At 49.5% G+C, this 26,671-nt stretch overlaps 1 protein-coding gene and 1 long non-coding RNA gene across 8 annotated transcripts in view; one reads left to right on the plus strand and one right to left on the minus strand.

The window, feature by feature from the left end:
* Nucleotides 1-3,825, plus strand: part of ARB2A (ARB2 cotranscriptional regulator A) — a 206,324-nt gene extending 202,499 nt beyond the window's left edge. For 4 of the 5 annotated variants that reach the window (XM_081930198.1, XM_081930197.1, XM_081930201.1 and 1 more), the window contains one exon: nt 893-3,825. In XM_081930198.1, coding sequence (XP_081786324.1) covers nt 893-1,035 — 143 coding nt within the window. In that variant the 3' untranslated portion in view covers nt 1,036-3,825. The remainder of the gene's footprint in view (nt 1-892) is intronic. The other variant, XM_081930199.1, reaches the window with a different exon arrangement.
* LOC309380347 lies at nt 1,579-24,818 on the minus strand. 3 transcript variants are annotated; one of them, XR_014172842.1, is made up of 2 exons: nt 22,829-24,818; nt 1,579-3,743 (listed from the first exon to the last, which is right to left on the minus strand). It is a non-coding gene; the product is annotated as an uncharacterized lncRNA (long non-coding RNA). The 3 variants fall into 3 exon arrangements; XR_014172843.1 differs by lacking the exon at nt 22,829-24,818 and adding an exon at nt 17,469-18,064; XR_014172844.1 differs by lacking the exon at nt 22,829-24,818 and adding an exon at nt 4,799-5,343.
* Nucleotides 24,819-26,671: the final 1,853 nt, after the last annotated feature.

A 26,671-nucleotide genomic window follows, 5' to 3' on the forward strand; every position in this document is an offset into this window, starting at 1 on the left:
GTAACTGTTGCAGGTATAGGAGAGTCTGTGCACCTGCCCCTAGTAGATTCGGATATTAGATTTGGACCAATGAGGCATGTATCCACTAAGTCTCCCACGTTTTCTCTTAAGTTTATTTCAGAACTATTAGCTTTCAGACCTGATTTCCTCTCTATAAAATGTGAATAACTGTGTAGGTTTGTTGTAAGGGCAGTATCTTGAACTTTAAAACAAATGAAAATGAAAATAATTAATCCCATTGGGAATGATCTAAATGGTTGGTGGAGAAAAGAGGCAGACAGGATACTTAGTACCAAACCGGAATCCTACCCCTTTTCAGTGAGAGCCCTTTTCCTGTCTTAAGGCTGGTTAACAACTCCTTTCCCCTCCCTGGGGCTTAATTTGAGTCAAGAGTTCAGAAGCTCTTTTCAGTGCCAAGCTACAGGCCTGGTGAAGCAGGGGAAGGCAGTGCCCCCCTAGCATGTGCAGAATGCTCCTCTGGCAGTTGTGAGTTGCCACAATCAGCCTTGGCACGAGCAGCCTGGATGAGAGGGCAGGCCTTGCGGGCTGCCAGGCTTCAGAAAACCCCTCTCCCGTGCCCTGATGGAGAGCCTAACCTTTCACAGCCCCAGGCAGAACAAGCAAGGCCCTCTTGATGCCACGGGCATGCACTCCCGGGTCAGGGTGCGCAGGATTTCAGCCTGGGTGCCCTTTCGCCAAGAAGGGGGGATCCGGGAGGGCGGGGCTGCCTGCGCGCCTGGCGACGCTGCTCCGGCCGCCGCCTGCGTCCCGCTCCTCAACTTGACCCCTGTGGCTCGCTGTCGTCGGGGGGCGGAGTGTCTTCCTCCCCCTCCCCTCCTCCGCCCGAGTCGCAGGCAGTGACGCTGTGCTTCTCCTTCCTTGTGTGTTGCAGGCACGGAGCGGCACGAGCTGACCTCGTGGAAGAGCTACGCGTCGATCTTCCGCTTCTTCGGCGACGCCATGGAGGCCAAGAGCAGCTCGGGCAAAGCGGCTCCGACGCGCCGCTCGCAGCGGATCCGCTACGAGGAGCTGTAACCGGGCGGGAGGCGGGCGGGCGGGCGGGCGGAAGCCGGCGCCTGCTTGCCTGCCTGCCTGCCTTCCCGCCTGCGCGTCTGGGCGGCGGCGGCGCTCGGCAGTCCCAGCCCCTCATTAGATTGTTTTCTTCCTAGAGCACAGGGTCGCCGTGTCTACATCTAAGTAGCGTTTTGCATTATTTCTAGATGAGTGCAACTGTCAAAGCAATATGGGTTCACTGGTTGTGCTTCCTGTGGGCTGCGGCGGGGATTTCGGGCTGCCCATCAGTGCGCAGATTAAGGCTGACAGCAGCACCGCACCGCGCAGCCTGGTGCAGCTCTAATTGCCCTGACAGAGCCCGGCACCGAGCTGATGGCGGGCGGACGCGGCGCCTCCCGGGTCCTAGCGCCCTGCCTTTCCTCGCCCCTCCCCGCCGTCGGAGCTCACATTTAGTTCTCCTCGATTTTAATGGTGGACTTCCCAAGTCTTGCTAACCAAGGTCCCGCCCACGCGTTAGGCTCTTTAATGATTTCCCGCAAACGCTTTGGGCGGTGTTTTTTAAAATAATAATAATAATAATAAAATGCTTCCGTGCTTTTTAAATTCAGGGGCTCTAATAAACTGTATTGACACAATGGTAGCGATCCTAAGCCCTGCACGTCTATGAGACACACGTGTCGCGTCAATGTGTTTAGGATGCGCGTGTAACTCCAGCAATGGCTATTTTACTCTTTCTACTTCAGGCTGCGGAGAGGCTGTGCCACCCAAACTGAAACCGTACATTTAATCAGTGGGTGATTCGTTTGGTGTTTATTAATGAGGAAGACTTGAGCGACTTCAGCAAATCTGAACATGGAAAGAGGACTTAATTTTACTTCCAAATGCGCCAAAACTACCGAGCGCTCTTTGCTTGTGTGGTTCCTAGGGAGTTTGCTGAGTCATTTACAAAAAACCCTAAAAGGATGTTTTAGCGACAAATGTAATATAGAGCAAATAATACCAGTATTTAAAATGTTGCTTCTAATACTTGGTTGAAACGTTTATTTTTTATTCTAACAGAATCTCTATTTTGTGACAAATCAGATAGCAAGAACTTTTTTAAAGATCCTGGGCGCTCCCAGGACGCCGCCTCTCCGCCCTGGCCTCCCGGTTCGAGGCCGGGGCAGCAGAGTTTTCCATTCCTTGCTGAAACAGGGTCCGCCTTTGTCGGGAGGGGCGATTTCCCCCCTCCCTGCCGAAAGATCTTTTTTCTCACTCAATCTGTTGAACTCCTGAAGCCAGTTTCGTTTTACCTTCACCGTCTGGTGACACTGTGAAATATTAATAGCAAAAAAGAAAGAAAGAAAAGAAGCATGTATTACTGACGTTGCTAATCACTTTTGTTATAAGCAAGAGGACGTCGTTTTTACATTCCTTAAATTCCTCATGGCTTTCAATGAGTCCTGACTCTATAATTCCACGCAGACCTAAAAGTCCATCTGTTGTCACCGAGTGTTTCCAGTTACCATGATGCTCAAATAGGGTCTGCCTTCCACCCCAAACCGCAAATTCTCGGGCTTCTAAGCTCCAAACTCGTGGCCAGTGGGGATAAAAGGAGTGGGGATAAAAGGAGTGGGGTCGCACACCCCAAAGCTCTACCCGACCCGGACTCCAAGCCTGGGGCGCCCTCTCCACGTTCTCTGCCAGGCCGCGAGGCTCGGCTGACTGCCGGGAGTGGCTGCCCTGCGCGCGGCTTGCGCAAAGGGATCCCCAGCGGACGGCGACCCGGCCTCTTCCAGAGCAGCAGCGCTTGGCTGGTGCTCGAGTAGGCGCGCCGGGGCACCAAGGAGCGTTTGAACTTTTCCTGGCCTCCCCTCTCAGATGTTACCCGAGCGAAAGAGGGGGTCACATTTCATCTCATGCATGCATTCAGTGGCTGGGCGATTTCGTTAGATACCACCACCAGCTCGTTTGAAAGGGAAGCTTTTGGGATTTCAAAACAGACGTGTTGGCTCACGTCTTTGAAAGCGCTGCTGTTAAGATTATCCCAAAGGGCGCAATTCGGGTTAAGGGGCCCTGTCGGTGCAAAGTGGAGACACACACACACACGGGCTTTCCCTTCCATCGGAAACCTGCCAGCGCCATCTCTCTGGGGGCAGATTCAAAGCCAGAGTCAAGTGGCTCCAAGTGCAGAGGTGAAGGTGGCCTGTCTCGGCGCGTCCGCTTCCTCGCCTGACCTCTTCTGCTCTGTGAAGGGGTGACCTTTCAGACTGGCAAGTTGCACACCTACTCTTCTGCGCAGGGAGAATGATCGAGCCATAGCCGGGCAGGCTTGCGGCAGGAATAGTCTCCTGATCGCTTCCCTGGTGACCATCTCCCCCACCTGATGGTCCCGGTCTCCTGTTTCCCCTTTCTCTGGAACTGCTCCTCTCTCTCACCCGCCTGGGCTCACCTTAGCGTCAGCTTCAGGGTGGTAGACGGTCGACCTGGTCTTTTTTCTTATCCATGCTTTTTCTTTCCTTAGCTGTGATCTTGTGGGCTTTTCCCACAGCAACCCTTAGACCTTACCCTGTCTTTTGTGAAAGCCTCTGGGGCTCTGCAAAGTGCCAAATCTCACCAAATGAGTTTTATTCCTCCTCCCCAAAGTGTCACGGTTGAGGTTTCTACTCCTTCCGGTGTGGTCCCACCAGCCCCTTGCTCTGTATCTCGTGCCGTTGCCTGGGTTGTGTTCTCGCTGCTTCTGGACCCAACTGTAAAGCACACAGGGAGCTGTTAAAAGGGTTGTCTCTTTCTGTTTACACTGAACCAATAAAAAAATGGTTTCTCTTTTAAGATGCGGGTGTGACTTTCTTGTCTCTGGTCTTGTTAAGCGACTGTGCCAGGCGCAACAACTCAAAGGGATGTTCATTTGCTGCTGGCCGGACAAACCCGTTTGCCAGGAGCAAGGGGAGCGCAGCAGCTTCCAGGAAGGATCGCTCTGACTCGGTTGCCCCTCAGCAGAGCGAGCCGCGAAAGAAAGATCTTCCTCCACCTGGGCCGTTTGAGACTTGGAAGGTATGTTTAGGAGCCATTTTATCCAAACAAATTATATCCCCAGCTTTTGACAATTAAAAAAAAATCGCCTGTGATGCAGCTCGGTCCCATTCACGCTTACCCAAAACGAGGCGCCAGTGAGTTCCGAGGGGCTGCATCCCCAGTACCTCCGTATATGAGTGCAAAAGCCAAAACAAAAAAAGGAAAAGAAAACCTTCGAAAGTGTTGTGTGGCATCCCGGGGCTTGAGCTTTCCCAGTTTAGCAGAAATTCTACCATGTATAAAAATCTCCACACCTTTCAGGCGTCTGCTAAAGTCCCGAGCAGCAAATTATGAAGCATTTTTAGGGTCATACATGGGCTTCTCCCCAGTTTAAATCAATGGATCTTTCAAGGGATGCCTGCATGGGATGAGGCTCGTTCATTTTCCTCTTGGAGCCATCGCTGGTCTTTTCTAGGAAGGCGCTTAAGGCTTGTCAACCCCAAGGAAGAGTGGCTTTCCTTCCTTGCACAACTGTCCTCTTATTGCACCTTGCTGGCGTTAGAAAGTGGGAGAAGCTGGGAAAGGGGGCATCCTGGGTGCGGAAATCACTAGACCTTTTGCATGGATGGCACCAGAGACCCCCAAAAGAGTAACCCTCCCGCCATCCAGCTAGCCTTAGAGTTTCCTGAGGTCACAGAAGGAGAAGCTCCTTCTGAAGTGCGGACTCGTGGACCGGGACTTCTAGCAATGGGTCCAGTTCTAAGAAGGGTTACCTGGAGAACAATAGTACCTAGTTCACAGGAGACCTGTTGTATAGTATTTCGCTGTAAGCCATGCATCCCAGACATGTCAGGAAGTCAGTCTTACTCCCACTGAGTTGGATGAGGCTCTCTCGAAGGTAAGTGGAGATAGGATTGCAGCCTTCACGTGACCTACACAGTTCTTATTTCTTTCTTTCGACCACGCGGGACCCTGCTCACTCCCAGCCACCGCCGCTATGCAGTCTGCCCTTTCCGTACACGCTGCTCTCTGGTGTGCATTTGAATCTTACCTACTAATGGGTCAAATCGATTAAAAAACCTCCAAATCGACCTACAGGATCTTTGACAAAGGACAAGCCGGGCAGTTTAACGAGCAGGACCTCCAAGTGGGCGTTTGCTGCCCAAGCCCTGGGATGGGACCAACGGGGTGAGAGAGCTGTGTAGCTCCAGGATCGGATGGAAAAAGGGGAGCGTGTCCCCTTTTTTGGTGGCTTCTGTGATTCTGGATGCCTGGTGCAATGGACTCCGCTCTATGTCTGCTGGGCTAAGCCTGATCAAAACTTAGCTCCCAAACCGAACCTGACTACTTCTCGGGGGGCGGGACTTGCATGTCCTTGATATCTGCCAAGGTGGCCTGAACTAAAAGCTTCCCCGTCCAAATCAGTGCACATTCTGACCAAGAAATGCGAGGAATCCTGTCCCTCCTTTCTGCTGCTGCTGCTGCTGCTGCTGGCTAGAGATTTTCCCTCCACTGCAAACTCCTTTCCATGAATATAATTTGTGGGCCCTGGAGAATGGACGGATCCCACAGCACCCGAATGACCCTTGGCATCCCCTCCTATCCCAGGCCTTCATTACTCTAGGAAAAGTAAGAGAATCAGCTATAGACTGTAGCAGCATTAAACTGTGATCGTGCGTTTGTGACTGGCGGTGTACCTCCTAGTCGAGGGACAGTGATGCAAAATATCTGACACACACACACACACACACACACACACACACACACACACTTGAAGCATTTTAGCTTTTAGCTCGACACCTGAGCTGTGTAGCAGTAGCAGCAGCAACGATCTCCTTTAAAACACACTTGGGAGGAATTAATGACCGAATGGTTGGTTTAATTGATTCCTCCTTGGATTGGTGGCTCCAAGTTTCACACCGCTGGTCTGTTCACAAGCTGATGTCTTCTGGAGTTACCATAAATCTGGGCTAAGACCGCTCGGCTGAAACAGCGCTCCGGCAGTCCGGGGAGGGGTGGGGGCGAAGGCAGAGGATTGTTCCTGGTAAAGAATGAACCAGGGGCCAAGGCTGTCAGGATAGAACTCGGCTCCTGAAAGTGGATCCCTCTTTCACTTGGGACAGTGAAGTAGCTGCAGCCCAGGAAACACCAACACACACCCCGCTATAAGTTTTAGAACAAGTTTAGTGCCATAGATCTGTAATGCCTTCAAGGAGAGAGAGAGTGAGAATCGATACAACTGGACCAGTTCGTAGTTACGCCGAACTCTGGATGGAGCGAATGAAGAGGGGCAACGCGAACGGAAGGTGGAACAAGCTCTTACTTTCCATTCTACTTTGACTAGGCAAAGCACCTGTAAGAATGTCCCAGTTTTGCACCAAAGCAACTGAACGGACAGTTATGAACACATTCTGACTATGGGGCTCTAGTTTTGCCGGCTAAGAGGATCTGTTTAACATCAAAGGTTGCACCGGGTTTCAACTTCTGGTTGGGTGGGCCTGTATCCATATCTCCATATCTCTATATCTATCTGTAGCATATGATCCCAGGATTTATTTCTGCAGGACCCCCGTCTCCTTTTAACCGAACATATTATTTGTTAACCGCCCAATAACCCCGTGAAGTTTGTTCCTGAGAAAATGTTCCCATTTTACAGATGAGCAAATAAGGTCGACCGGCCCCTGGCTAGTATCTGTCCTTTTAAAGTAAAACTCTGTTTGGGTTCATGACAAAGAGAGTTTCTGTGCATGCCGCAAGGTCCTTTTATGCAGCTTAGTACCTTCATTCTGATACATAAGTTGACGTGGATTCCTAATCAACTAAAGTGGGACGTTTAAATATTTCTTTTCTCAGAGGAAGCGCACTTATTCTCCCCCCCCCTTCTCCCCCCCTCAGGAACCAATTCTCAAGTACAATTGAAAGCTGTCATATAAGACGACGGCAGTCTGTGTGCCTGCGCTCGAATTTCTATTCCAGTTGAAGTTAAAGTAACCTGTTAAAGGATGCGGAGTGTATTTCTGTGTGTATCTGATAGACAGATCACGCTAATTGTTGACTTAAGTCCCCCAAAGTGTGAAAAAAGAACTTCCTCAAACTTTGCAAACGCTGTCATTGCTCCTAATCCCCCACATTTTCCACTTTTCTTTCCAGTTTCGGATTGCGTGTGTTTGTGAGCATTTCACCAGATCAGTGACAGCTCTTTATTTGCATAATTATATGCTCTGGTCTGAAGAGAAAACTAACCCCTAAATTTCATGGGTCACCAAACTACGACAATCAATGTTTTATCACGTATGCTAAGCAAAAACCTAAGAAGCTATATGAAGTTTCTTGGGGAGGTTTTTACTCCTCAGAAAATTAAAGACGTGGTGCCCCTTCAATAGATGCAAAATCTTTCCAAGCTCTTTGTAACTGAATTCTGTTTGAAGGGGGAAACCAGAGATTAACACGTAGATCTGGGGAGAGCGAGGCGGGGGCAGAGACCCTCGAGCATCACTTCAAAGTAGATTTCCAAAAAGAAGCGCCTCTGCGTGTTGACAGTTGCCTGCTCCAAATACTGTAAGGGGCCAATCCTATACGTGTATGTTGAGCGTTCAGCGGGGCTTACTCCCGGTAAAGTGGGTCCGGGATTGCAGCCTAAATCTCATTCGCAGCAAGAAAGGACCCGCAGACCCACTCGGATCCCCAAATAGGATTGTTCGTGTTGTTTGCTTCCCATATACAACTCATGGGTTTAAAGCTGGGATCCCGCTTTCCTTCCATTTATCAGTGATGGGATGGGAGGGTATAAGACATCTAATCTATCGATCTATTATATTTAAAATTAAATAAACGTAAAGACGACCTTAATCGCCCCCAGCCTCGCAACGGGATTTGTTCTGGTCCTTGAATGCACCCAAATCCGTGGGAGGCCCCATTTTTTTGGAATGTGATCAACGTGCATGGTTGGAGCGAAGAATGGATTTAGGAGTGATCACAAGCCAGAAGGACAGGCGAGAGAAAAAACACCCACTTGACTGAGGACGCTGCAGAACAGGCGGGAAATTCCTGTGGGGGAAAATGGGGAAAGTGTGTGTCGCGGGGCTGGGGGTGGGAGTTGAGGTCGGAGCAGGAAACCCATCCTGGGGGTCTGCTGGTCCCCCTTTATTGGGGGAACTGAATTCGGAGTCCTTCTTCTGCAAGTGACTTAAAACTAAAATGAGGCGAAGGGATGAGAAAGTAGGACATTTCTCTTGATCTTTACTAAGCATTCGCTTCCTGACAGCTTCGGCTGAGGACGATTAAGCCCGAGCCTCGAGCAAGAGCGCAGGCTGGACATTTGGAGCCGACAGGAGTTGTGCCTGTCCCGCCGCCAAGGCAGCCTCTGCGCCCAGGAAGGAGCCGCGGTGGTTTGGCCGGAGTCGCCACGAGAGCTGCCCGCGCCCTGGATGAAAAGGCCGGTGGTCGCCTTCTTCCCCTTCAGAGCATCAAATGAGAATAATCTGGGGGAAGAAGGAGAGAAAAGCCCTCGCCTCTTCACCTCCATGGCGAATGCGGGCTCTCAGCTGGAGGAGTAGCATCTGACATTCCTCCTCACAAGAGGGAAACTTCAAAAGAAGCGCAGGGAACTGGAGAGGGAGAATCCAACAGGCGAATATTCGCGGCACGAAGGGGGACCGCTCTGGAGAGCTCAGGACCAGCCTGCCTCAGGTTCCCTCTGCCTCTGGCCCGGCTTCCTGGGGGAAAGGGAGCAGGTCGCTCGCCCCGACGGCCGAGGTTTTGCTAGCCTCTCCATGAGAGGGTTCCCTGCCTCCCAGGCTCTCCCTGCAGCCCCGACATGCCTGGGTCTCTGTTGAGGTCAGGTGACGAGAACGACCGGCTAGCAGTTCCCGGCTCGCCACTCCAGGCTGGACCCGCGAGGCTTGAAAGGAAAGGCCCTGCTTGACTGGCGGGGGGTGGGGAGACTTTTCACTCTTCCTTCCGCATAATGCCTTCTGCCCCCTCCCAAAAAGCCCATCTCAGGCCCATCTTTTGCTTTCGAATTCCCCCTGTGGGGGAACAGTATAGCAGAGCTTCGACCCACCCAGTGCAATGTCTACTGCCCCTTCGGATCACCTCGATTGAACAAAGAGTAAAATATGAGAGATGTTTCTTTGCTTCTGCGTTTAATGAATTCCTTGAACGGGTTCCCTAGACCCTGAAGGAGCGCACACCAGTCTTAATTTCGCCCCAGTTCCACCTGCGATTTACTCCTACTTAAGACAAGTTAAGAAGCATCTTGCGGGTAACATCGTATCTAATACCTTCACGTGCAAGTGTTTGGAGGCTGGGTGCGCGCGCGGACCTCCTCTTTCTCCTCGAACTTTTTTGTTCTTTAAAAAAGTTTGGGATTGTCCCTCAGTTATTAACCAGTTGGTTAATTCACTTTCTGTTTCCTAAATATAGGTGCAGGGCTTTATCTTAAAAAGTTTACTTTTGCATCCTAATTAATTCTTCTAACTAGGGGAATCTTGAGAGCCTGTTAATTAGTAACGTCGATTTAACTCCTGTGCGACTTTCCTGATCTTTGGCACAAATCAGAGTAGCTTTTCTGCTAACAGAGAGATAGACTAGAAAAGAGAGGATAAAGAAAGACGTAATAGCTGCTTCATGGATCGCTGAACATGTGTTCATTCGGGCATCTCTATCTGCACATCTTAAAGCCACTTTAAAGGATACCTAAGAAATCTGGAACCCTGGAACCCTGGGTTTAGCCCTGCTGAATCTCTCATTTCACCCTTGCTTTTCCTTAAAACTCAGTGTGTTAAAGAATCAGGATCAGGTTTCCATGTTAATCTGCTACTTGGAAGCAAGTTGGAAGATAACGACTCAGTCCTTCAGCTTCCAAAGTGGGTGGGAAGTTATGATACGGGTGGTTTCTGAACCTCCCAAGTTGGGCTGTTAAGATTTAGAAAATAGAGAAACCATGTCAGCCGCGGGAAGGTGTCCAAACTTTTACCAGGCTGGGGTGGGGATGCGAATTGGGAACCCCTTGATAGAGCAACTGAGGCCGTGACAGTCTCTCTGCCAGGAAACCCGAAAAAGCGGAGCGGAGCTGGGTTTGCGCCATCCACTCTCTGTAGCACCATGGACAGCTCCTAGTTCTGAGCTGCCCTCGCCCTAAACAAGCCTCTCCTTGCCTCGTTCAGCCCAAGCCTGGAGCAGGCTGCGGAAGACCGCGCTCTCAGGGACGACGTTTTTGTATCCTGAATCCCGCCTGCTCCGCGCTTCCTCTCATCTCCCTTGAAGCGGGGAGAGTTAACCATGCATTTATGCCCCCTTCTCAGGACTTTCCACCTCATGTGCTCCTCTGGTCCGATTACACTGCCCTGGTCTGATGCCACTGCCCGCAAGCCCCCGATTTCGTTTTCATCCTCTGTCCTCTCCCTAAGCCCCTTCCGCCAAGATTCCCGCGTTGCCCATCCTTGGTTTCCAGCTTTGCCCAAAACCAGACCTCCTCCTCCTCCTCTCTCTTTCTCATTACGGGGATACGTGCATGCCATTTCCCCCTTCCCAGGCGATCTTCATCTTTCCCTTGGCTATAGAGGCGATACTGGTGGGGGCGGGGATCTGAGGTCCTCGTGGTTGGTTGCAAAGCAGATCCGCTTCCCTTCTTTGATGCGCGCCTACTCGATGCAACCCCACTGACTGCCAGGCAGCTGGTTAATTGCAGCCTCGGGAGAGGCACCCCAGAGCCAGAGCCCTAAGAGCCTGGCAGCCCTCCCTTTCTCCCTCTCCACCCTCCCCGCTTTGCTAAAGGGTCGGCTAGTCTGCGCGTCTCAGCCCCGTAACTTTACCTCCCTTCAACTTCCCCCTTCCAGACCCGCCACCTGCTGTGATCGTCGGGACTTTAAGCCCTCTCTCAGTCTCCGCATCCTTTAATTCAAGTTATGCGCAAGGAGAGAGAGAGAGAGAAAGAGAGAGAGAGAGAAATAATGTCTCTTTTTTCTTCCTCTTTGATCACGTCCCTGTCATTTTAGCAAACAACTTGCAGCCGTGCAAGCTTGTAAAGTCAAGCTATTTACGTGTTCGCTATTTAAATGCAACAAGATGCTCTCTACTCATTAAAATGTTCTCGCTCTGCCTTCTTTTGCTGAGAGATCCGATCCCTTCCCATTTGCTTCCCCGATCCGTCCAAAATTACAAAAAATGGGTAAAGGGGGGTGGAATGAGCAAGTTTTATAGCTAAGGATTTCCTGGCTTTCCTTTAATATAAATGCCCCCAGCCCCAGCTGAGCAAGGACAGCGAGGAGTTACAGACCTCCTTGCTTTTGAGTTATTGGGGAGGAATGGCTTTGGGGCATTAGGAAAGCAAAGTTATAGCCCAGTGCTCTTACTAATATCAAATACTATTACGGATCATGAGCCAGATTCATGGAAACGGATATTTAGATATCCACAATAGGATTATTTGAGGGTTATTTTCCTCTCCTCAAATGAAATAACCCGCTGCCTTCTCTCTGCTAGCTTGTGGAGAACAGAGTTTGCTTATTAAAAGGGTTCGCTCCAACGTCGGAGTCGAATTATTCTGTTTTCAGCATCAACTTTGCTGGCAAGTTCACGAGGGAAACCTCGAACCCCCTTTTTGTCATCACGACCCCTTATCCGTGTTACGATGGATTAAATGGAATCCCTTCTTCTCGACCCACCTGTAGTCGGTTCGCCTCACACACGCGCGCACCACCGTTTTCACTGTTCTCTATAGGGCAGCTTCGTAGGGGGAATTCTTAGTTTTCTCTGCTTGATCTTCATTTGAGCCCACAAAAAGTCCAAGGAAAGGGTCCACTCGCTCCCCCCAACTAGCCAACCGGCCCTGGGTAGGCGGAGGGGGCCGCTTTCGTTTTTTGTAGGAGGGACCCCAGAGGCAGAACGGTTAGGAATTAAACTTTCAGAGGAATAACCTGTTGCACGCTTCTGATTTGGGGAAAGTGAAGATCACCGTGGTATTTTATTTTTATTTTTTAAATTCGTGGTATCTTCTATCTAACCAGGATATTTTATAGCGTGGATACTGATAGCTTTCTGATCAGTAATCGAATTGATTCCAGACCATAATTCAGACATTGTTGTAGTGAGCAATGTTACTATGAACCAGTTTTGTATTATTGTTATTCTTATTATTCTTGACAACTAATTGGCCGAGTGAAAGTTAGATGTCTGCATATTTAAGAGGGGGAAGGATTTGTGTTTCGAGGTAGCTCACCTTCGGTATTAAATATTTGCTCCTTTCTTTGATCTATATTAGGATATTAGGTTTCTCCGGAGCTTGAGCCTCACTGACTAACAAAAAAATCCTTTTGTCAATCCTGCATTAAACCTTCTCATCTCAGTTCTTACGAAATCCTCCTTCTTCGGGTAATTTTGCTTTGTGTCTCCCCACCTCCATTATTCTGAACATACATATCCTGAACATATCCTGAACAATTTAGCGAGTGCATGTCCGTGTTAGTAATCTAAAAAATAACTTTTAATGGGAGGCATATAGAAAATAATGGAATCTTAGAAAGGGGAAACAGGAAAGGGACTAGAGATTGGGTGTCCAACATGAAAGCATTTTCAATTATTTGCTCCTCAATTATTTTCCCCAGCTATGGTTTACCTTGTGATTATTTTCTTTTTTTCTTATTCGTGACATGCGTTGAATAATATTACTCTCCTCCCCCCCTTTCTTACCTCTTGTAACCCTTCAAAGTCGTTTGAAATTACTTTTCTTGTCTTTTGGCCATTTGTCAACGTCAAAACTACCTGGGCTATCTAGTGAAATGAAAGTGTTTCATGTATATCTTAGATATATGAAAGGATTCCTCAATAGAGTTTTCTGGAAATCAATAGACACCCATTAATGTCCTAAGTGCCTACTGGGTATTTTTTTGGGGGGGGTAGTGAGCTCCTTGGGTATAATATCCTGGGATAAAGTTGCAGGATCCTCATTACAATCCACTGGGATAGTGGAGTTGGACAAAGAACATTTTCAAGAGTAATTACATTTAGGGAAGTTTTGAAAACATGGGGCGGGCACCAGATGCTGCTTCTGAGCTCTGTCTTGCTTCAGGAACGTATTTCTGTCGCCTCTCTCCCACTGAATGATTGTGGATATATGAGTGTCATTTTCCTGTTTATCTATCTGTGCTCAAGCCTAAGTACTTTACTTTTAACATGCCACAGTATGTGCGTGTAAGATTGTGTGTGTGTGCATGCACACACACACACACACACACACACACGTGCATATATCACGCATTTATTCGCTAGCATCCTTGTAATAATGGGTTCGACTTTCAGCCCCTGCAAGACAAACTTTATTCTGCTCCATGGAAATGAACCTTAGATGTGCAGATGAACTCTATACACTGATTGAGTAGAAGCTACACTCCGGCCCACCTTATTAACGATTATAATTGTGGCTCCCTGCTCATCAGGACCGGCTCTCTGAAAGAGGTTTCTTTCTGCTACTCTCCACTTCCCTTCATACCCGCACGATGCTTAAGCTGACGACCCCAGAGCGTTCAGAGGAGGAGACGCATATCCTAAGACGAAGCAAGGCAACCCAGCTTCTTTCTCCATGGGCAGTTCTGCCTGGCCCACAAAAGACGGGAAAGAGCCTTGCCTGCTTTAAAGCACTGCTCTTTAAAGATCAACTGCTGAAAGAGATACCTGTGCGCTTTGAATTGCTTTAGGGGAGGGAGGGAGAGAATCAGAGCGAGGTTCTGCCGGCGCTGCACCTAAAACCAGAATGTCCCAGGAAGGTAGAGGGATTCGTTCATGTTGGTGCAAGTGAAGCCGTAACAAGAGCCAAACTCTGCAGCATTTAAGATTTCATTATCAGCTTTCTACCTTGGAAAACGAGACCCGTTTGCTTAACTTAATCCGGAACATATGTTTGCAACTGTAGCGCCGTGTGTGTGTGTCTGTGTGTTTCTCTGTGTGTGTGGTTTGAAGTTGATCAAGTTGTAAATTTTCCGCCTTAGGTTTTCAGCGCCTCCTAGTTACAGCCTAACACTTTGAGATTTTACAAAGGCTCTAACTAAAGGGGAGAAAATGAAATAACAACCATGTAATTTATCGAATGTTGCGAGTCGCACCAAACCAGCCTATTTTTCTTCCCCTGTGGTAGTGATTGTTGTTAAAGACCTGCATTTCTGAGAAACTGAGCCAGAAAAGAGAATGCAACAAAATGACTTCTGAAAAAGGAACGTCTTTAATATGCATTGCTGCTTTAACACTTAAGAATACGCTCTTCCTGTTTCTATAAACGTAACGATGATCACAATAATAGTATTTGAAATCTGGAATTAATAATAAATTAAAAGTACTTTATACTCTAATACATGTACCTGTCAATACAAAACTTTCAGATTACTTTTTCTAAGGAGAGGAGTTTCCATATAATGAATCCCTAATCATATAATCAATAGAAACAACCGAGGCTTTTAAATTTCTAAACAGTTTTCTTACTTTAATGAAATGAATAAATTTAGAACACGGAAGGTAATTTTGCAGAATAAATTTAGACTGTAGGAGATACAGAAACAGACCCCCAGGCTTTACAAACATTAAAAAAAAGATGAAAAGAGAACGTACATTTGATTTTGTGGCATTTTCACTTTAAATCGCTCATAATTGTTTTGATCTATTCATGAAAGAGTGACAAGGAGGCTAACTTAATACGACCAGTTTCTATTTCTGGTGAAGCTAGATCTCATGTGCGTATTTACATTGCCTGCAAGTAATGAAAACATGTATCAAATCTCCGGGTTGTGTGTTGCTTTTTTTATTAGGTTTCCCTAAATACAAATTAGCTACATTTTGGTCCAGCCACCAAAAAGGAGGGAAATCATTAAGTAGATTACAACATGATTACAACATGAATTGGCAGAGAGTAAAGACGCCATAGGTCTGATTTTGCTTGCAGGCTGCCTTTTATTTCAATCGGGATATTTATATGATGATTCTGTATGATTCTTAACATTATTTAATAGCACTTTTTCTTTTTTGCTGGAACTAAAGTGCGTTCCTCGCAGAACGAAGCGGGGGTAGGTAATCTGATTAATCGGGGGGAGGCTATACGAAAAGGGGCCGTTATAGCTCTGAATCGGAATGTATTGAGAGACACAGCGCCATCTAGCAAACAAACGGAGAATCAAAGGCGAGGAATCGGCGAGGCCCTTCGGGCAGTCATAGAAAAAGAGGGGGGGGGAGAGAGAAGCGAGAGAGAGACTGAGCAGGAAACTTACACTGCATCGTCAGTTTCACCTGAGCAGAGCTCCCCCTCCCCCCCAGCAGACAATCCGCACTCCGTTCAGTGTTTCGCAGGGCTCTGCCCTTTCCTTCCCTGCTTCTGAAAGAGCAACTCGGCTCCGTGTCGTTTGCGCTTCGCTTCTGAGTATTAGGACAGGCAGGTTTCCCTTAATCAAGGTCAGATATTACTAGCACTATCTGGTCCCTGGGATGTATACAACCGAGGTACACGCACCTGCCAGGCGCTTAATAACTTTTTCTCTGCTCGTTATCTCCAGCTCTCGTTTTTAGGGATGGGGAAAGAGTGAGAGAAGTCAATTGAGCAGTACAGAAAGGACAAAAGTCACCAGGTCCCCTGACTGTTCTATCCTTGCATCTCCACCACACCCCAGTATAGCCAAGGTGGTTGGTGGCTGCTTGGTTGCTTTGCTGGTCCGGGGAAATGCAGGCGTTTAAACGCTCGGTGAAATAGATGTAATATATTTTCACCAACTTATGATGCCAGGCGGTGGCCACGTCGCTCAAGGGAAGCAACGCCCTTCGATGTGTATTTGCATGGCGTTCGAAGGACTACAAAACAAAGGCAGGGCATATTCCATTCTCGTAATCTTTGCTGTTCGATTAATCTTCTGTGGCTTTCTTTCTTTTTTAAAAAAAGGATGGTGGAGGGAGAGGAAAGGGTGTGGGGGGGAGCAGAGAGAATAAACCAAATAATCCACCTCTGGGTATTTGCAAGCCATGTTTACATTAGTTCTGCAAAATTAAACAAAGACACCAAATGACTGTGAGGAAGAGAAATTGTTGCCACTCTGCAAGCGCGCGGAAGGCTCTCTAATAAAGGGAGAGTCATTATCGAGGCTTCGTGGAAATCGTCGCGGGTTAGGAAGAGGCGACTAAGACAAATAAGGCGCACCTTTGCCTTCACAGCTCTTTATTGCCACCTGCTCGAGAAATGTTCCTGCGGAGTATCAGAAGCCCAAATGTCACCCGTCGCTCTTGTGCTGTTGTTGTGAAGTGTCTGGGCTGTGAAAGATTGTCTCCAGATGCGCCCACCCTTCAGAACAGGCTTCTGGCGCCCACTCGCCTTTCAACTGGCCAAGCATCTTTCGACATTCCCCTTTTAGAAGCCCAGTATTCAACATCTCAGCTAACCTTGCATCCTTCCCCAAAAAAACCTTCCCACCCACCTCTCCCCGGCCATTCAGATCCTTGAGATTAACATGGCTTGAAACTAACAGGGTTCTCAGAACGTGTCCGTCGTAACAACCACAAGGGTCCGATCCACCAGCTCTAGTATTTGCTTGCCTAACTCCCTGAAGGAAAAAGAGGGGGGGTCTTCCCCCTTCCTCCTCTAATTTCTTTTTTTCCCGAGGTCTGAGCTTTCCGTTCTGTGAGATCCATGGGAAATACGGAGCAGAATGGTGGCCACTGAAATCAGCTCTGTCCAGCTCTTGAAGTTCCTTGGAAAAAAGGAGAACTATATTGGGGAAGCGGGGTGTGTGTAGGGCAGGGAGAAGGCTGCTCTCTTTGGGTGGTTTTATCTCTATCGCCTGTTCTCGTCCAGATTTCTTACCCATGAAACCTGCTCCGTGGTGGGGTTCCCCAGCTGTTTAAATGAACATTGATTTATTGCGTTTAAAAGTAAATTTACACACACGCCAACATCATTCCGTTTTGTTTCCCCAGACCCTAAGATTTATTTTCTGCTTAGCGCTTGTCTGACAAAACAATGTCCTTTAACTTTATTACACATCGATGAGGAAATCTGTCTTATTTCCCCCCTGCTTGGATTTATTGCTCTTGTTACCTGGTTTGTTGAGGAAGGGATGGGTGGAGAGAAGGCTGTGGAAAGCGGGGAAATTACGAAAAAAAGAAAAAGAAAGAAAGAAAGAAAGAAAGAAAGAAAGAAAGAAAGAAAGAAAGAAAGAAGAAAGAAAGGCTGACTTGAAGAAATATAGGCGCACCTCGCAGGTCCCGGGCTTTGGGAAAAGGGAGCAGGGCGGAAGAGCAGGAAAATACTAATTTTCACAAATTAGAATGTTCGAGTGATTTGTTTTAAGAGACTCAAAGCTCCCTTCATCTGCTAGAAGGCCTGATGCTCTTTGCACAAACTCTTTTGCAACAGATCCATTACTGAGAAGCAAAAATATAATACAACAAAACAAACAAAGCAAAATAAAAATAATCCTACCACTCTGACTTACCTCTGCGCAGTAAAGTCCCAATTACCCAGCCTATGGGATGGTTGCTCTCAGGGGATTGAGCTGCACTTTGAAACAGTCTTTACGGTACACTTCATCTACGTTTTTGTTGTCTTTAGTTCTCATTAAAAGGCCACTTTATTCTTTTCACTGATATACTGTCTGTGTTCTTCATTTCACACTCTTGAAAGCAAAGTTCTTACAACTTATCAGGGAAGAAGGGCTCCGAGGCTCTTTGGGGTGGGGATGGAGCTAGAGGGGTTGAGAAAGAGAGGCAGGAGAGGGAAATCCGTGGACAGGAATTTTAAAGATTTTTTTCTGAGCACACAGAGAGAGAGACAAACAAGAGAGGTTGTTGAGGCAATGGGCTATTTCAGGGGTGTTGGTGGAAAAATTGAAAAGGGCTATCGGGCAGTCATACAGCGTTAGCCAGACACTGTGTGTGTGTGTGTGTGTGTGTAGCCTGGCCTTATTCCGACTCCCCTACTCCCCCCCCACCTGATTTATCACAGAGGCGTCTAATAATCACTTTGGAGATGTCAACTGAGGACTGTCCCTTTGCAAGGCGAAAGTGAAGATGTAAGGAAGCGTGGGGGAGCAATTCTTTGTAGACAGTCTCCCATAAGTGCACTCCCTTTCAGGCCAGACCCCCGGGCTCCGAGAGCCACTCCACCCGCCTTCCCCACTTGTTGTCCAGACCGGCGCAAGAAACCCAGAGCGTTTATTTGGAAGAATCTCTTACCGAGCCAGAAAGAGGGTAGTAGGGTCAGTCAGCTACATCGGTCTGAATCGATCTCGAATCAATATCGATCTCGAATCGAAAGACCTTTTTCCCGTGCGCGCGTGCGTGTGCCCAGATAGCGTATACACGGCTCTAAGAATGCACCCAGGATCCGACCCGAAGTGGAGCCAAAGAAGAAAAGGGGGCAAGGCTCTAGCAGCATTTCTTTCTGCTTGCCCTTTGAATGGGGCCGTGTCACTCAGAGAACTAAGGGCCATTTCTTTAATCTCTCTCCTCTGCCCTCACAGATCGACAGCCTTTCTCCCCTCTCCTTGCTACCCCCCCTCATGCCCCCCTCCCTTCAGGGCACAAGATCCCCGTCCAGCTAGGCTCAGGCCGTCGCCGCTGCCTTCAGTGGAAGATCATAAGCCGGGCTACGTCCCCTGGTCCCCGACGGGATAGACGCCGGGGCTCCTGGAGAGCCGTGCGGACCCCTGGGCACCCCACCCCTCACTGGAGCCATGCCCCAAAGAAATGGAGGGCCCAGGATTGGTGATGAATTAGTCTTTTGGGGAGTGGGGTGATTTTTCTTAATTCAATCAGGCATCCTAAAGACAGGTGGAATGCCCCAGAATATCTATTTGTGGATTAGAAAACTGCATGGAGACGTTTTCAAATCGAACCGACGTTCTATGGATTCGAATTAGGATGGATCTTTCCCCCCCTTTTTTTAATCTACCCAGTTATGCCACAGTGGTGAACCAGAGGGAATTAAGCCCTCTTCAAGTCCAAAGGCTTGGATTCCTCTTCGAGGAGGCTCGGGCTACAGATGGCTCAGGGACACTCAACCAGCTTCGTAGGAGCCAGCAAAGACTATGAACTAGCTGCTGCCACACGTGTATGTGTGTGTGTGTGTTGGGGTATTTTTAGAGTTGGAGTAGCCACTCCACCAGCAAAAGGAGAAATGGTTCAAAGCAAGATCTCTACTGCTGCCCTCCTTTACTCACAAGCAAGCCCGCCCGCCTGCCTGCCTCCCAATTTCATGAGGCTTAATCCCAAGGAACCGTGCACAGGCGGCCTGTATTCAAGGGAGAGCCATTTTGCAAGGGGCACCCGCGGTACTGCTCTGGCATGATGGGCGTCACCAGCTGCCTCCTCATCCCAGCGATCTCTGATCCAAATGCACACGTTCTTTCCAAGCGGATGGAGAGAAATACATAACCGGGTTGAGGGTGCATGCCTTACACCGCCGCCGCCAATAAGCCAGGGGCCTGTTTCTCTCTCTCTCTCTGCCCTCCGAGGTACTATTGAGAGAACGTCAGCCACTCCTTCCCCGGCTCGATCCTCGCCCAGATTAAGCCGCAGTAGTTCCATGTCAGCTGATTTCCCACCCCACTCAGAGACACCTCTGACTTAATTCCGGGATTCTGAGAAATGTAAATAAAAGGGCATCGGACTGGGATGTCAGGCGCCCTGGGCCCCCGGAAATTCAAGTGGATGGCAGATTGAATAAATGCCGGCATTACCGAATTGTGGGCAGCTTTGGGGGGGAAAGGTGAGAGGAACTATCTGAGTGTGGGGGCAAACGGTCGATTCACCCACAGAATCTGACATGTTATTTTCTCTTTGCAGCAATAATAAATAGGCACTAATGAACCGAGGTACTAACTGTGTCCCCTAAGAGGGCAAAGCTCCAGGCGCAAAGATGACTGCCCGTTGCAAATGGTGAGCAAACACGCGCGCGCACACACAAACACCCCCCCACACCACTAACTTGGGACCCGCTTTCTAGCGGCCCCTTCCCAAGGAAAGGCGAGGGCAGCCGAGAACGTGGGTGAATAAAACGCCAGTTAAAACGCTATTAAACAGCGCAGAAGGTGCAAAGCTCGCGCCTCGTTCCGCCTTGATATGCAATTAAATTACAGCAAATTCCTCTTTAAATAATATCGTTTGGAATCCTTCGCTAAGATTCAAGGATGTCTGAGGTTAAGTAGCTTTTAAAACGTCAGTTCTAAATGGCTTATGCAATGAATAGCTACCTTTAAATCCTAACACCATTATAAATACTCTATACATGTGCATGTCAGTTTATCTCTACATATTTCTTCTTCAAATGAGGAAAGCATTCATGATCATCATAATAAAAAAGCTCCTTGACATATTTGAGTTTAGAAAAGCAGATGTTAATTCCGCCCTCCCTTCTCCGCACATCTTGTTTTATGACCAACTCTGTTGGAAAGGAGCCAACGGCGCCCTGCGCTTTGCTCGGTGACTAGTAGCCCGGGCGCATTAGAGCCTTCGCAGCACCAGCCGAGACGAGGCTCGAGCCATAAAAAACCCCCCACACATCTGGGTTTCTTTCCCTTTTTTTGTAACAACAACAAAATTAAATTAGGGAAAGAGTTGCAGTAAAAATGGGAGGAGGGGGAAAGGGTCTTGGGGACTTGGGGATGGATGCGGAAAGAGAACACACCTGCAGCCGCGCCGGAAAAAGAAACGGCCTGTGGATATTTTTCAAGATAGAAAGAGCCTTTCTGGGGGCCTGGCCAAACAGGCGTGTATTTTCAGTGAAATAAGTAAAAAATAATAATAAAATAAGAGGAGGTGCCAAATATGATTGCCAGCTCCCCATAGACACAGAGAAAACAGTGTTCAGGACACTCCCCCCTGTTTTAGGGGGAGAGACACCTCCCCCCAAAAACCAATGGAAGTGATTCCTGGACAAGAAATGCTTTACTTCAGAGCACCCCCCTTTTTAGCTGTTTTCACATTCCCATTCTCTCCAGGCAGCCTCCCTTCCCTTCCAAGCCGAGGGATCAAGTCTGAGGGTTCCCATCGTTTTCTCGCTCCCTCCCCCGCTCCTCTTTTCGCCCCATTAACTAATATGTTTGAGAAAGGTTCTTGTTTGCCCTGAGTTACACGGGGAGCAGAAGACATGGGAGGGCTTGAGACAGCGACGGCACCGCCACACAAACCCGGAGCCGAGCTTTCCCTGGCATCACAATTAACTGTATGCAATATTTATCATTCGACAATGTTTGCCATCAGGAAACACCAAACGTAAAATCGGTGGAAGTTTAATAAACAGACACCCAGAGATTGATCAAATAGAATGAATAAACATGCCTGGATATTTTTTTTTTATGCGCACGTCTGTGCTTCTGACTATTAGGCGATAATCCTGAGTGAGAAATAAATGCCATTGGAGTCCGCGGAGGAGGGGCGGGCCGGGAGGAGAGGGGAGGCGGGGGCTCTCTAGCCAGCCAGTTCGCCTCCTACTGAAGTTAATTCCCACCGGTCCAAGTTCCCTGCGGCTTGGAAAGGTTAGGACTGCACCCTTAGATCTTAGATCCCCGGGGACGCATCCAGATTGCTTGTCCGACATATCCCCACACCCCATGTGGAAGGAGCTATGAGAAAGGGCCACGGTGCCTCCCTTAAGAAACTGTGGCCAGGGATGGTTTTAAATATATATGTCTCTTTATGGTTCAAAACTGGGAGGGGGACCATGATCGTCTGTCAAAATGGTAGTCAAAATGGTCTAGTTGGATTGTTACAAAAATAATAACAGGACTCTCTCTTTCTCTTTCTCTCTCTCTCTCTCTGTCCTCTTCCTCCCCGCTCCCCTTCCCCCCTTTTTTTAAATGCAGGATCTCGCCGGCTGGGGCAACACAATGGCAAGCCATCTGGTGCGCAAGAGAAGCGGTGGAGATGGCAGCGAACGGAGCCATCCGCAGCTTCCTAGAAGCGCACGGGGCCTGCAGGCTCCCCCCTCCTCCCTTTGGCTCCCCGGCCTATAGCTAAACTTGGACGATGGTCTGTGGCTGGTGATCTCGGGACCCGCCAAGCAAGCAAGTCGCCCCGGAGCAGCCCGAGGAAGCTCTCCACGCGCGCCAAGCGCCGCTTCGCCTCCTGCTGCTGGGAGGTGGTCCCAAGCGCAGGAGCGAGCAGGGAAGAGCTCCACCCCCTTCCCTTGGTCGCGGAGCGGATAGGTCGGGGCCCGGGTGACGTCACTCCCCGTCGCGCAGGAGAGGAACCGGGAGCGCGGGGGAGGGCGCGGGGGAGGCAGAGAGAGAGAGAGGCGTCTTGCCTGCTGGGCTCTACAGTTGGGAAGTTTTGCTTGGAGCAGCAGCAGCAAGAGTAACAACTCAATAATAATAATCGGAAATTAGCCCTTTGCGCTTATCTCTCCGTTTCTCCATCCTTGTTTAAGCTGGGATATCTATTCCCCCCCCCCCCACTGCAATGCTTGGCTCGATTTAAGAGCACGCGGCAAAAAGGAGGGAAAACAGGTGGTGGGGATGGAGGGGGGGGGAGAGAAAATGTATTAAACAAACCCTTCCGGGTGAACCTGACCCACGCAGAGACCTGTAGCAGATGACCTGCATCTCTCTCTTGCGCACAGGAGGGTTCTCATCTGACTTGTCACCGCATCTCACCCTCAGCGCCTTCCTTTGGCCCCATATTTCTGTCAGAAGGGTCGCTGGTGTCAGACCCGCCTCCTTCCCCACTTGGCCCTCCTCCGTCTTGCAAAGCATCCCTCGGAGCTGAGGGTGTGCGGCCCGAGCTGGCTCTCAAATCGCTCACAGCCAGGACCCCCCCCGCCCCAGCCCCCCCTGATCAGTATCCCATAACCACTTACTTTGAAAGCGGAGCCTTTCCTTCGGCTGTTCCTTCTTCTCTTCCTTTGCTCAAGCACTGCCTCCCCAGGCCACTCAGCCTGGGCTGCGAAGGCTTGCTCGGGTAGTCATAGGCCAATCATAGCGATCAGAAGAGAAATAAAACTTTCTCTCTCCATCATTTGCCCCCTCTCTCCCCGCCCCTCCCTTCTTTTCCCCAGGCTCCGCTGTCCTTTGGCACCTTCTGCAAGAAGGAGGCTGCAGTCCCATCCCATCCCATCCCCTGGAGAGCGTCTTCCTGGGGACGCGTCTGCTGGCCTCCCTGCTGAGGTAGCCGCGCGCTTCTGCTGCCGCGCTTGGGAGAGGGAGCCCGGCCTCGGAGCGAAGTGCAGATTGAGACATATCGGGATCCCTATAAAAGGGTCATTTCGCGAGGGAGGCTGGACACCAAGTTTGGACTCGTGACTGGCATTCCTGAGAGGCCTGCATATTTTAAAAACAACAAAGCGAGCCCCCAAAGAAGGGATTGCGGGGGGGGGGGGGCGAGAGAGCGAGAGAGAGAAGAGGGGAAATAGTGCGGGGGGGGGAACTGGGAGAGAAGTTACTAAGTGACAAACATCTGTCAACATGAGCTAATTTGTAAGCTTTTGCTGCGAGGAGAAACTGACTAGTTTTGTGAGGGTCTGTGTTGGTCGATGCAGGGATCTTTGTCTCGAACCTCCCGCCCCCTACCCCTCCCACCCCGCTTTTATGTGAGTGTTTAATCCTAGAAAGTTCCTAAAATGGATCTAAGACCAAACCAAACGGGGAAGTTTGACCTGAAAGGTCTTTCTGGCCTTCGGATTAAAGCCCCCTCTCCCCTCTCCCCCCCTAGGCCACCGTCCTCCTCTCAGCCGCTCCCCTTTCTTAGCTCTTTATAAACCGTTTCGAGATGGGGGGGGGGATATAAACGTGTCTCAATGGCACAGCGACAAAGGCCAAAAGAAACACCAGTGACATGAGCTGCTGTTGCCCCCCCCAGCCCCCAGCCCACCGCAACCTTCTTAACAATAAGGTTTTATCTTGCAGCGAAAGAATAAGATCCTCCTCTTTCCTCTCTTGGAATACGATCACTTTAAAAACTTCAAAAAGAGAGAGAGAGAGAAGGGCCAGTGTGCGATGCGGAGACGTCCTCTCGGGCCGCATACGTGTCGGGAAAGTCGCAGCAAGTTAACTTTCCCAGCCTTTGGCGCAGATCTGGAAAGCAGGCGCAGGCTGGGCAGAGGTGGGGGCAGCTGGCGCAAGCGGGGAGGCGAAGGAGCGGGGGCGGGTCTGATGTTGAGGCGATTTGACTGGACTGGGTGGGATCCTCGGCAGCCCCAGGACCAGGGGGCCGTTTAGTGTGTGCGGAGAAGCCTGTTTCTCTCCTAGACAGCTGAAGACAAAAGGAGAGGAGGCCTAGTGGTGAGCTGGATATCTCTGTTAGTTGTCAGCTCAGGTCCAGGGGCAGGCGAGGAATGCTAATCAGCCATTGCAGAGGGGCTGAAGGCTGCAGATCTCTCGCATAGTCACGTCATATCTCTCTCTCTCTCTCTCTCTCTCTCTCTCTCTCTCTCTCTCTCTCTCCGGTTGTTTCGCTCTCACTCCCAGGGCACTTGCTTGGTTTTTTGCACTCACGTCCACCAGCTACACACCCATCCTTGGATCTTTATGTACTCAGGAACACAATCCTTAAACATACACAACATAGGCACATACAATGCTACTCAGGCTTTATTCCTCGTTCCTCTCCCCCTGGGGTGACATAGGAAAGGTTTGCGTGGAAGCAGTCTGAGTGCCACTCCACCAAACGGCTCGCGTCGGCTGGAATCCCCAGGGTTTTCCTCTAACTGGTTATGACTGTTCCAGACAGGGTGGCTCTTTGGGCTCCACCGGCGAGACCGAATCACAAATTACCATGTTGTAATTGTTCACTCCTCCATAGCTATCCGAGCTTCGGTCTTTTTTTGCTTTGACACAGAGGGGGGGGGGGAGGGAGAGAAATAAAGGAAGGGAGGGAGAGAGAGAGAGAGACGTTCCTACCTCCTTCTCTAAACAGAGGGATCGATAGCTGACCCCACGGTTTGGCCAGTGCTTTATTTATCTGCCCGAGCAATGATATTATCAGCCTTAAACGTTATATACAGCAAATGTCTTCCTAAATCAACACACAAGGATATCTCCCAGCAGCCAAGCTGCTCTGCCTTCAAGAAGTTCGCTCTGCCTCTTCTTGCCCTCTCCTCCGCTTTCCACAACAACCGGGGCCCGTTTTACACCCCGTAGTTTTCAACGGGATCCTCTGTTTGAAGCTTGATGGTGGGCTCTGCAGCCAAGAGGTTGTAGATACACGATTGTGCAACCCCGCTTGCTGTTTCTTCCAGGGATTCGCTTGTCAGCCTGGCTGGGCTGCTTAAAGGCTGCTCAACGCTATCCCTTTTTTTGTAATGGGGGTGGGGAGGAGATCTAATTTCCCACTGTCCTCTCTGTTAATTGCTTTCTTTCCTTGCAATTATATGTATAAACCGATTTGCTCCTTTCCATGTTATGGCTTTGTGATTCTAATGCAAACCACTTGAGGGGGTTTGGGGGTGGGGAGAGAAGAGACCAGCCATCTCCCCCCACCACACACAGGCAAAATGCATCCCACCCCTTCTTAGTCGTGAGAAGATGCGGCGGTCCTTAGGGCTGCAGTGCATCTCAGTCTTACTTGGGAGTAGATCCCACGGCATTTAGCAGGATGTGCTTCTGAGCACGGCGGGCAACACTTATTTTCAAACGTATGGCAGCCAACCAGACCTTCCGGTGAAATTCACCATACCCAGAAATTTGACCCAACACCGAATTGCGCCGGCATGGTCAGACAAAGGATGGGGACCCTCAGCTCATCTGCCAGTCCTACTCCCCATTCACATTCATCTCCCTTGGCTCCCTCTACAGGTGGCTGCCCTTGGCACCAGAGGAACAAAGGTGCCCATGCGGACGCCCCTAGTCGATCTAGCAAATCGCTCCTTCCTTTACCCGTTCTGCCAGCTTGGCCCACTGGAGAATCCCAGCCCATTTTATTCCACTTGTTTCTGCAACCTTGACAAGGGTGCAACGCTAGGTGCGCGTTTGAAGCCCTAAGTTGTAGGCAAAATGACTGGCAAAGCCATCCCCACCGAGCTCAACGGAGCTCATTCGGAGTGCTCGCGATTGCCGACTCCGTGGGAAGGCAGCGGGGTAAAAGAGGCTGAGAGTCCGGCTAAAGTCCTTGGAGGAGCTTCCGCCAATTTCCAAGCCTCAGTGTGGGTGGAAGGCGAGAGGGGAGCGGAGAACGTGACGCAGCTCGGAAGAGAGGCAGTTCTGGGGAGAGAGAGAGAGTCACCTTGCCTTCCTTCCAGCTTCTCTGCAAATTTCTCCTTCCTTTCCAGCTGTTTTGTGCTGACTCTTCTATGTGATGTGCTCGCGGGGTGGGGAGAAAAGAATTGGGAGGAGGGCATTGAGGGAGCATATTTTAAGTCCAGAATCCTCAATGGTTTCTTCTCTCTCTCTCTCTCTCTCTCTCTCTCTCTCTCTCTCTCTCTCTCTCTCTCTCTCTCTCTCTCTCTCTCTCTTAAAAGCCACACAACCCAACTTTGAAAATGGATTCGCTGACAAGTAAGGATAATAAATTAGAGGCGCTTTCAGATAGATATCTCAGACGTGAAATTGCGCCCAGCTGGTTGTGTAAGCAAACAAATAGCCGCCGTGTTCGAGGGCTCGCGGCTTGATGAATAGAACACGACAGAGGTAAATGGCTCTTTAACTCATTTAGGAATAAAACTCTCCGGCTCCCCGAGTCAAAGAGCCCCGGAACGGCGTGGATCCTG

This window comes from Podarcis melisellensis (genome assembly GCF_964234715.1).
Source record: "Podarcis melisellensis genome assembly, chromosome: 11".
Lineage (NCBI taxonomy): Eukaryota > Metazoa > Chordata > Lepidosauria > Squamata > Lacertidae > Podarcis > Podarcis melisellensis.